Source organism: Anomaloglossus baeobatrachus, chromosome 4 (assembly GCF_048569485.1).
Source record: "Anomaloglossus baeobatrachus isolate aAnoBae1 chromosome 4, aAnoBae1.hap1, whole genome shotgun sequence".
Classification (NCBI taxonomy): Eukaryota; Metazoa; Chordata; class Amphibia; order Anura; family Aromobatidae; genus Anomaloglossus; species Anomaloglossus baeobatrachus.
Genome location: NC_134356.1, coordinates 688,663,957 through 688,675,913, shown reverse-complemented (window position 1 = coordinate 688,675,913; position 11,957 = coordinate 688,663,957). Strand labels below are relative to the sequence as shown.

Sequence of the window (11,957 nt, the reverse complement as noted above, 5' to 3'; positions counted from 1 at the left end):
TTTTGCCTTTTCCACCACGCCTCTTCCCCTTTCCACCAGCATCTGTCATTTTGCCACTCATGTTGATTGCGACAAGATTGTGGACTGAAAATGTGGTAGTAAAAATTGAGAGGTGGTGAAGATTGCAGTGGTGGTCTAGCTTTATTAACAGCAGAATAATAAAGAATAAATATCCCTGACAATGTAACTTAGTTATAATTCGTTGGAGTGTGCAACGCAGGCAGACGTGCTGCAAATGTCTTGGCACTAGTGGGACTATAGCAAAGTCCAATAGCCACGTATAGGATGCCACTAGGTACACTGAGTGTTTGCTAGTATAATGGCTTCGTTATAATTAGTTGGAGTGTGCAACGCAGGCAGATGCGCTCTGCAAATGTCTTGGCACTAGTGGGACTATAGCAAAGTCCAATAGCCACGTATAGGATGCCACTAGGTACACTGAGTGTTTGCTAGTATAATGGCTTCGTTATAATTTGTTGTAGTGTGCAACGCAGGCAGATGCGCTCTGCAAATGTCTTGGCACTAGTGGGACTATAGCAAAGTCCAATAGCCACGTATAGGATGCCACTAGGTACACTGAGTGTGTGCTAGTATAATGGCTTCGTTATAATTAGTTGGAGTGTGCAACGCAGGCAGATGCGCTCTGCAAATGTCTTGGCACTAGTGGGACTATAGCAAAGTCCAATAGCCACGTATAGGATGCCACTAGGTACACTGAGTGTTTGCTAGTATAATGGCTTCGTTATAATTTGTTGTAGTGTGCAACGCAGGCAGATGCGCTCTGCAAATGTCTTGGCACTAGTGGGACTATAGCAAAGTCCAATAGCCACGTATAGGATGCCACTAGGTACACTGAGTGTTTGCTAGTATAATGGCTTCGTTATAATTAGTTGGAGTGTGCAACGCAGGCAGATGCGCTCTGCAAATGTCTTGGCACTAGTGGGACTATAGCAAAGTCCAATAGCCACGTATAGGATGCCACTAGGTACACTGAGTGTGTGCTAGTATAATGGCTTCGTTATAATTAGTTGGAGTGTGCAACGCAGGCAGATGCGCTCTGCAAATGTCTTGGCACTAGTGGGACTATAGCAAAGTCCAATAGCCACGTATAGGATGCCACTAGGTACACTGAGTGTTTGCTAGTATAATGGCTTCGTTATAATTTGTTGTAGTGTGCAACGCAGGCAGATGCGCTCTGCAAATGTCTTGGCACTAGTGGGACTATAGCAAAGTCCAATAGCCACGTATAGGATGCCACTAGGTACACTGAGTGTGTGCTAGTATACTGGCTTCGTTATAATTAGTTGGAGTGTGCAACGCAGGCAGATGCGCTCTGCAAATGTCTTGGCACTAGTGGGACTATAGCAAAGTCCAATAGCCACGTATAGGATGCCACTAGGTACACTGAGTGTTTGCTAGTATAATGGCTTCGTTATAATTTGTTGTAGTGTGCAACGCAGGCAGATGCGCTCTGCAAATGTCTTGGCACTAGTGGGACTATAGCAAAGTCCAATAGCCACGTATAGGATGCCACTAGGTACACTGAGTGTTTGCTAGTATAATGGCTTCGTTATAATTAGTTGGAGTGTGCAACGCAGGCAGATGCGCTCTGCAAATGTCTTGGCACTAGTGGGACTATAGCAAAGTCCAATAGCCACGTATAGGATGCCACTAGGTACACTGAGTGTGTGCTAGTATAATGGCTTCGTTATAATTAGTTAGAGTGTGCAACGCAGGCAGATGCGCTCTGCAAATGTCTTGGCACTAGTGGGACTATAGCAAAGTCCAATAGCCACGTATAGGATGCCACTAGGTACACTGAGTGTTTGCTAGTATAATGGCTTCGTTATAATTTGTTGTAGTGTGCAACGCAGGCAGATGCGCTCTGCAAATGTCTTGGCACTAGTGGGACTATAGCAAAGTCCAATAGCCACGTATAGGATGCCACTAGGTACACTGAGTGTGTGCTAGTATAATGGCTTCGTTATAATTAGTTGGAGTGTGCAACGCAGGCAGATGCGCTCTGCAAATGTCTTGGCACTAGTGGGACTATAGCAAAGTCCAATAGCCACGTATAGGATGCCACTAGGTACACTGAGTGTTTGCTAGTATAATGGCTTCGTTATAATTTGTTGTAGTGTGCAACGCAGGCAGATGCGCTCTGCAAATGTCTTGGCACTAGTGGGACTATAGCAAAGTCCAATAGCCACGTATAGGATGCCACTAGGTACACTGAGTGTTTGCTAGTATAATGGCTTCGTTATAATTAGTTGGAGTGTGCAACGCAGGCAGATGCGCTCTGCAAATGTCTTGGCACTAGTGGGACTATAGCAAAGTCCAATAGCCACGTATAGGATGCCACTAGGTACACTGAGTGTTTGCTAGTATAATGGCTGAGTTTAAAAAACTTGGAGTGTGCAATGCAGGCAGATGTGCTCTGCTAATGTCTTTGCACTAGTGGGACTATAGCAAAGTCCAATAGCCACGTATAGGATGCCACTAGGTACACTGAGTGTTTGCTAGTAAAATTGCTTAGTTTAAAAAACTTGGAGTGTGCAATGCAGGCAGATGTGCTCTGCAAATGTCTTGGCCCTAGTGGGACTATAGCAAAGTCCAATAGCCACGTATAGGATGCCACTAGGTACACTGAGTGTGTGCTAGTATAATGGCTTCGTTATAATTAGTTGGAGTGTGCAACGCAGGCAGATGCGCTCTGCAAATGTCTTGGCACTAGTGGGACTATAGCAAAGTCCAATAGCCACATATAGGATGCCACTAGGTACACTGAGTGTTTGCTAGTAAAATTGCTTAGTTTAAAAAACTTGGAGTGTGCAATGCAGGCAGATGTGCTCTGCAAATGTCTTGGCACTAGTGGGACTATAGCAAAGTCCAATAGCCACGTATAGGATGCCACTAGGTACACTGAGTGTTTGCTAGTAAAATTGCTTAGTTTAAAAAACTTGGAGTGTGCAATGCAGGCAGATGTGCTCTGCAAATGTCTTGGCCCTAGTGGGACTATAGCAAAGTCCAATAGCCACGTATAGGATGCCACTAGGTACACTGAGTGTGTGCTAGTATAATGGCTTCGTTATAATTAGTTGGAGTGTGCAACGCAGGCAGATGCGCTCTGCAAATGTCTTGGCACTAGTGGGACTATAGCAAAGTCCAATAGCCACATATAGGATGCCACTAGGTACACTGAGTGTTTGCTAGTATAATAGCTGAGTTTAAAAAACTTGGAGTGTGCAATGCAGGCAGATGTGCTCTGCAAATGTCTTGGCACTAGTGGGACTATAGCAAAGTCCAATAGCCACGTATAGGATGCCACTAGGTACACTGAGTGTTTGCTAGTATAATGGCTTCGTTATAATTTGTTGTAGTGTGCAACGCAGGCAGATGCGCTCTGCAAATGTCTTGGCACTAGTGGGACTATAGCAAAGTCCAATAGCCACGTATAGGATGCCACTAGGTACACTGAGTGTGTGCTAGTATAATGGCTTCGTTATAATTAGTTGGAGTGTGCAACGCAGGCAGATGCGCTCTGCAAATGTCTTGGCACTAGTGGGACTATAGCAAAGTCCAATAGCCACATATAGGATGCCACTAGGTACACTGAGTGTTTGCTAGTAAAATTGCTTAGTTTAAAAAACTTGGAGTGTGCAATGCAGGCAGATGTGCTCTGCAAATGTCTTGGCACTAGTGGGACTATAGCAAAGTCCAATAGCCACGTATAGGATGCCACTAGGTACACTGAGTGTTTGCTAGTAAAATTGCTTAGTTTAAAAAACTTGGAGTGTGCAATGCAGGCAGATGTGCTCTGCAAATGTCTTGGCCCTTGTGGGACTATAGCAAAGTCCAATAGCCACGTATAGGATGCCACTAGGTACACTGAGTGTGTGCTAGTATAATGGCTTCGTTATAATTAGTTGGAGTGTGCAACGCAGGCAGATGCGCTCTGCAAATGTCTTGGCACTAGTGGGACTATAGCAAAGTCCAATAGCCACGTATAGGATGCCACTAGGTACACTGAGTGTTTGCTAGTATAATGGCTTCGTTATAATTTGTTGTAGTGTGCAACGCAGGCAGATGCGCTCTGCAAATGTCTTGGCACTAGTGGGACTATAGCAAAGTCCAATAGCCACGTATAGGATGCCACTAGGTACACAGAGTGTTTGCTAGTATAATGGCTTCGTTATAATTAGTTGGAGTGTGCAACGCAGGCAGATGCGCTCTGCAAATGTCTTGGCACTAGTGGGACTATAGCAAAGTCCAATAGCCACGTATAGGATGCCACTAGGTACACTGAGTGTGTGCTAGTATAATGGCTGAGTTTAAAAAACTTGGAGTGTGCAATGCAGGCAGATGTGCTCTGCAAATGTCTTGGCACTAGTGGGACTATAGCAAAGTCCAATAGCCACGTATAGGATGCCACTAGGTACACTGAGTGTTTGCTAGTATAATGGCTTCGTTATAATTTGTTGTAGTGTGCAACGCAGGCAGATGCGCTCTGCAAATGTCTTGGCACTAGTGGGACTATAGCAAAGTCCAATAGCCACGTATAGGATGCCACTAGGTACACTGAGTGTGTGCTAGTATAATGGCTTCGTTATAATTAGTTGGAGTGTGCAACGCAGGCAGATGCGCTCTGCAAATGTCTTGGCACTAGTGGGACTATAGCAAAGTCCAATAGCCACATATAGGATGCCACTAGGTACACTGAGTGTTTGCTAGTAAAATTGCTTAGTTTAAAAAACTTGGAGTGTGCAATGCAGGCAGATGTGCTCTGCTAATGTCTTGGCACTAGTGGGACTATAGCAAAGTCCAATAGCCACGTATAGGATGCCACTAGGTACACTGAGTGTTTGCTAGTAAAATTGCTTAGTTTAAAAAACTTGGAGTGTGCAATGCAGGCAGATGTGCTCTGCAAATGTCTTGGCCCTTGTGGGACTATAGCAAAGTCCAATAGCCACGTATAGGATGCCACTAGGTACACTGAGTGTGTGCTAGTATAATGGCTTCGTTATAATTAGTTGGAGTGTGCAACGCAGGCAGATGCGCTCTGCAAATGTCTTGGCACTAGTGGGACTATAGCAAAGTCCAATAGCCACGTATAGGATGCCACTAGGTACACTGAGTGTTTGCTAGTATAATGGCTTCGTTATAATTTGTTGTAGTGTGCAACGCAGGCAGATGCGCTCTGCAAATGTCTTGGCACTAGTGGGACTATAGCAAAGTCCAATAGCCACGTATAGGATGCCACTAGGTACACTGAGTGTTTGCTAGTATAATGGCTTCGTTATAATTAGTTGGAGTGTGCAACGCAGGCAGATGCGCTCTGCAAATGTCTTGGCACTAGTGGGACTATAGCAAAGTCCAATAGCCACGTATAGGATGCCACTAGGTACACTGAGTGTGTGCTAGTATAATGGCTGAGTTTAAAAAACTTGGAGTGTGCAATGCAGGCAGATGTGCTCTGCTAATGTCTTTGCACTAGTGGGACTATAGCAAAGTCCAATAGCCACGTATAGGATGCCACTAGGTACACTGAGTGTTTGCTAGTATAATGGCTGAGTTTAAAAAACTTGGAGTGTGCAATGCAGGCAGATGTGCTCTGCTAATGTCTTTGCACTAGTGGGACTATAGCAAAGTCCAATAGCCACGTATAGGATGCCACTAGGTACACTGAGTGTTTGCTAGTATAATGGCTGAGTTTAAAAAACGTGGAGTGTGCAATGCAGGCAGATGTGCTCTGCTAATGTCTTTGCACTAGTGGGACTATAGCAAAGTCCAATAGCCACGTATAGGATGCCACTAGGTACACTGAGTGTTTGCTAGTAAAATTGCTTAGTTTAAAAAACTTGGAGTGTGCAATGCAGGCAGATGTGCTCTGCAAATGTCTTGGCCCTAGTGGGACTATAGCAAAGTCCAATAGCCACGTATAGGATGCCACTAGGTACACTGAGTGTGTGCTAGTATAATGGCTTCGTTATAATTAGTTGGAGTGTGCAACGCAGGCAGATGCGCTCTGCAAATGTCTTGGCACTAGTGGGACTATAGCAAAGTCCAATAGCCACGTATAGGATGCCACTAGGTACACTGAGTGTTTGCTAGTATAATGGCTTCGTTATAATTTGTTGTAGTGTGCAACGCAGGCAGATGCGCTCTGCAAATGTCTTGGCACTAGTGGGACTATAGCAAAGTCCAATAGCCACGTATAGGATGCCACTAGGTACACTGAGTGTGTGCTAGTATAATGGCTTCGTTATAATTAGTTGGAGTGTGCAACGCAGGCAGATGCGCTCTGCAAATGTCTTGGCACTAGTGGGACTATAGCAAAGTCCAATAGCCACGTATAGGATGCCACTAGGTACACTGAGTGTTTGCTAGTAAAATTGCTTAGTTTAAAAAACTTGGAGTGTGCAATGCAGGCAGATGTGCTCTGCAAATGTCTTGGCCCTAGTGGGACTATAGCAAAGTCCAATAGCCACGTATAGGATGCCACTAGGTACACTGAGTGTGTGCTAGTATAATGGCTTCGTTATAATTAGTTGGAGTGTGCAACGCAGGCAGATGCGCTCTGCAAATGTCTTGGCACTAGTGGGACTATAGCAAAGTCCAATAGCCACGTATAGGATGCCACTAGGTACACTGAGTGTTTGCTAGTATAATGGCTTAGTTAGAATGAGTTGGAGTGTGCAGAGGACAAGAGGGTACAGTGGCAGGATTGTGGTGCTCTGGGTAGAGGAATGGAAGCCTGCCTTTCTATTCCCTCCTAATGGTGAAATGCAGGGAGGAAATCCCTGACCTGGGCTACACAGACGCTGTTGCTGTTTGCAGGACCTGTCACCTATGGCTCTCTGACCCTGCCGGTACGAGCCCTTAAAAGGACTGCTAGAATGTGCTCTCCCTAAGCTGTCTAACGCTGTGTATGCAGCGCATACAGCTGTATCGGCGATAGGACAAAGGACGGAACTGCGACAGTGATGTCTGACACCAAAGACGCAGAAGGCAGATAATGGCGATCGTGAAGAAAATGTCCGGTTTTATAATGCAGGGACATGTGACATGCAGATCCTATCACACATGCCGTTGCTTCTCTGCCTCAAAGTCCACTTAGGTGTGTGTGTGTCTGTGATTGGCTGACATGCTGGCCAGCCCCACAAGACGCGCGCGCTTAGGGAAGGAAGACAAGAAAAAAAAAAAAAAAATGGCGATCGCCATTATAGAAACAGCAGTGATCTGAAGGCGCTGTTCACGCACACTATACACTGAAATGTCATAATAGTTTGATTCACAGAGTGACTTACACTATTACAGCAGAAACCAAGCTAAGATTTAGCTGTTTTTTGGCTGCTAGAACCGTTCTCGAACGTTTCTAGAACTATCGAGCTTTTGCAAAAAGCTCGAGTTCTAGTTCGATCTAGAACATGCCCCAAAATCACTCGAGCCGCGAACTGGAGAACCACGAACCACGAACCGCGCTCAACTCTAATCATCAGTTATATTTATTCCAGCATTCGGTAGTGAAAACGGAATCTACTCAAACCCATTGTCAGAAGACGACATTCGTTGCCACCCATCGGCGTCGACCTCTGTAGTCTCATCATCTTCGTCGCTGACATTGGTAGAAAAAATGCTTTCACCACTCAGTTCCAACTCTACAACTATTACTACTTTCACTAGTATTGATTCCACGCTGCCTTACTTCGTCCAGATTCACGCACCTTCGTTTCACTATCTCTTAGCCATTTTTACTTGTAAAACAAGAAGAAAACGAAACTGGCTTGGGTCAATGGTCGTCAAGAACAGCTGCAACTATTGGCTGACAAAAATATCACTATGCGCGAAATTCTGCCTGCTATGCTTAGAAAAGGGACTTTACACTCAGTGGCCCACTAGAAGGGACTTAGGACACTAAAATGCATATGAAATATTGATGTCCCCTGGCAGGGGACAAATGAGCTTAGATTATTTTGAATGTCCCCCTGGGGGGACTAGGTTAAGCCCCTTCATCATTTGGGCTGCACATATTAAGCAGTAGAATTCTTCCTTGGTTTTGTCATTCTAGATGCATCTGATTAGACACAATCAATTATTGGGATGTCCCTATTGATGTTCTACAATAGTTACTAATTACATCCCCTGTAGTCATATTCCCCAATGCTTTAACTCACATTATGTATTCCCTATTGACTCCTTTGGTCTGGAAATAGTGAATATCAGCAATGTATAAAGAGATGCACACAACCTCCGTACTCATATCATAACTGTGACAATGATTAATCTCAGATCTTCACAAATAGAAACTTCCTAATGTTTACAGGATGGAAGATGTAATTATGTGGTTATATATTTCAGAAAGTGAAATGAAAAAAAATTGTGGATTTAGAATGATGCCTAATTACAAACAATGGAAAAGAGCTGATTTAAAAACAGTCAAACTCGTCATATACAGTAAGTGTTTAATCCATTGTAAGGAATTACAATAAAGACAATTGTTTATGGCAGACATAGCTATAGAAATACAAGAAAAAGAAGGAGCTCTCCAATTTGACCAGTGAAGATGATACTGGTCACTCCTTGAGGAAGTGATTACGAAACGTGTGTTGGGGTGCATGGCAAGGGAACATGTGTACACCTGTTTCATGACAAAAAACTGATAGTACTATCAACATGCAGTGTGAACAGGTGCAAAACTGAACATGACATATAATAACAAAAAAAGACAGCTGCACTCTGAAATGGCAAAGCATGCAAACCATGAATGTAAGAATGTTCTTATATTCACGGTTTGCATGCTTTATCATTTCAGAGTTGTTTTTTGTTTTTGTTACACCAATATCATGTCGTCAGATTTGTAGATGTGATATTTTTCTGTTAGGTTATTTGATCTCATCATTTGGCGTCTCTTCTTTTTAACCTTTTCCTATCCAATACAATTTCCTGTTTCGCCCATTGAAAACCTATTATTGGTTGTCATCAGTTATATTCATTCCAGCGTTCGGTAGTGAAAACGGAATCTGCTGAAACCTATTGGCAGAAGACAATATTCGTTGCCACCCATCGACGTGATGTCCCCTGCTAGGGGACAAAGGAGCTTAAATTATTTTGAATGTCCCCCCTCCCCTGGGGGGACTCAGGATAGGAAAAGGTTAACTGATGTAACTGTTATATATATTTTGGTCCCTTAAATGATATTTATTTTTATATTAACTGGGTATATCATTTAACCCCTATTTATTGCATTAGGATTTGTTTACCTAACCATGATTAAATATATTCATTTATTTTAAATAATTATTTTTGTAATTTTGTATTATAATTTTTCTATTTCATTTTTTAACCTATATTAGTTGTGTGTATATATATATATATATAAAACACATCTGTGGGGTGTTTTTTGTCCTTCCTTAATCTTGGAAGTTCAGATGTTGCTCCTGGTATCTGTATTAGCAATTCCTCGCTTAGAGGTCGCTGCTCCAAGTGCTCCTATCACCACTGGAATCACTGTTGCTTTCACCTTCCACATCTTCTCCGGTTGTTCTTTGAGGTCCTGTTATTTCTCCAGCTTCTCATATTCCCTATTTCTGATGTTACTGTCATCTCACAAAAAAATCTATTTTGGAGATTTTTTTTTTATATAATTTTTAAAGATGTTTAGTTCCTTAACATGGATAAAATGTCTTGGTTACCATTCCTGGCAGGCATCATTGAGATTAAACAATCAGTGTCATGTGTCTCATTTGTCTGTGATTTTAAAGATTATCAACTACTTTTACATTCATGGCTTGTCATTAAGGTAAGTCATCAATGTCTGATGAGCCGGGTCCGATACCAGGCACCTGCGCCGATCAGCTGTTCTTGGGGCCAGGGGTAGCCAGAAATGCTTGGTTCCAGAGCTGCTCCATCTTCTGATAGCGGCAGCTGCCGGGTACTACACATTTATCTCTTATTGATTTGAATGGGAGGCAAAAGTGCAGTACCCGGTCGCGGCTGCTACAAGAAGACAGGAAAGCTCTGGAGCCGATCATTTCTGGCCACCTGCATCTTCCAGCACCGAAATCAGTTGACCAGTGGGGTGCGAAGTGTTGGACCCAGACCAATCAGACATTGATGGCATATACTAAGGATGGGATCTCAATATAAAAGTAATGCACAACTTCTTTAATGCTGTAATTTATTAGTATATAGTGTTTACATTTTTTTTGTTGCATGAAAGTTTTTTTTTACTTTACAGAATATGAAGTCCTATTTTTCTGCCGTGTCTCCCTTCTCAACTGAAACAATTTAGTAAAATAAAAAGCTTTGCTTTAACATATGAAAAATAAATAAAATGATTAAAAAGTATAAGCAAACAGATTTCTATGTCTATGGGAGGATTGTATCATGCCCTAGTGGAATGTTTTTAGTTTCTGCAGCTGCTGTGTTTGCATTTGTTTGACAAATCATTACCTTTTCCTTTATCTGACAATGACACCAGTGAGGAATTTGTCCAGGATTTCTGAGATTCATCTTCTCGGTTTCCGCTCTTTGCATCAGTGCAATGTCTTACTATTTATTTTGTTGCTCCTGATTTATTATGTGACAATTAGTGGGAACGTGACCATAATTCTACTGGTAACTCGCAGCCGGAGCCTCCAGTCTCCGATGTACTTCTTCCTCACACAGCTCTCCATTTCTGACTCATTGATGGCCACCAGTATAATCCCCAATATGCTTTATGTAGTCATGGAGAATGATGCCACCCTCACTTTTACAGGCTGCCTGACACAGTTTTATTTCTTTAGCGCCTCGCTGGCACTGGAATCCCTCCTTCTCACTGGGATGTCCTATGACAGATACCAAGCCATCTGTAACCCATTGCGGTATAACAATGTAATGGACTATTTATTCTGTATGAAATTTGTTGGCTTCTCCTGGTTGTTGAGCTTCTCAGCGATATTAAATCACGTCCTAGCCATCTGTGGTTTGGAGTTTTGTGGAGCAAATGTCATCGACCACTACTTCTGTGATCTGTCTCCTCTGCTGGAACTTTCTTGCTCGGACACTTTTGTTGTGCAGGTTGAAGTCACATTATTGGTCATCCCCATGGCTCTCTTTCAGTTCCTTTTAGTCATTGTGTCGTATTCATTTATCATTTTCACTATTTTAAAAATTCCATCACTCACTGGTAGACAGAAGGCTTTCTCCACCTGCAGCTCCCATTTGACAGTGGTCTCCATGTATTATGGGACCCTTCTGTGCACATATCTTGTTCCCACACGAGGGCAAACATTAACTGCAAGCAAAGTCCTGTCTCTACTGTATACTGTGGTCATTCCCTGTGTAAATCCAATGATATATAGTCTGAGAAATAAAGACATGAAGATAGCCTTCTATCGACTTATATTATTGAGGAAGTGAGAGTCTCACAAAAAATATATCCATATAAAAACTTCAGGAAATGTAAAATGATTGTCTTGATTTATATTATTATTATTATTATCCTTATCCAACAGAATTTAACATTTTAATAAATTTTGACATTTCATCAATAAATATATTATTGTTGACATTTTTACTATTAGTTTTTAGTTACAAATAGGGATGAGCGGACCCTTGAAAGTTTGTGTTCACCAGAATTTAGTTTAAACTTTGTTTCGGGACCCGAATTTGACACCTGACCCCGAAACCGATGTAAGTCAGTGGAGACCCAAACTTGTGTGCTTTAAAATAGCTGTAAAATGGTTGTAGTATAAAGGATCTGCAAAAGGAAGCAAAATGTCGGTAAGAGCAGGATAATTGGCCTGCAAATAAATGTGTATGGGGAATAAATAAAAAAAGATATGCAGTTCTGCCTATTTTTTATAAAAAGCATCCATTATATGCATTATACCCTTGTTGGGTACATATCAACTCTGAATTGACAGGTGGAACCCTACCCCGGGGTTAGTAATGGGTAAGCGTCTCTCAGACAC

General features: G+C 42.5%; 1 protein-coding gene across 1 annotated transcript; it reads left to right on the top strand.

Annotated features, from left to right (window-relative positions):
• The first annotated feature begins 10,470 nt into the window (after positions 1–10,470).
• On the top strand, positions 10,471–11,403 carry LOC142302902 (olfactory receptor 1M1-like). The gene has a single exon (XM_075344007.1). It carries the CDS (start codon positions 10,471–10,473, stop codon positions 11,401–11,403), a length of 933 nt encoding a protein of 310 aa, XP_075200122.1.
• Positions 11,404–11,957: the final 554 nt, after the last annotated feature.

What these genes read in the sequence shown, in the direction of transcription:
- LOC142302902 (XM_075344007.1), top strand. Translation starts at nt 10,471, where the DNA reads ATGACACCAGTGAGGAATTTGTCCAGGATTTCTGAGATTCATCTTCTC.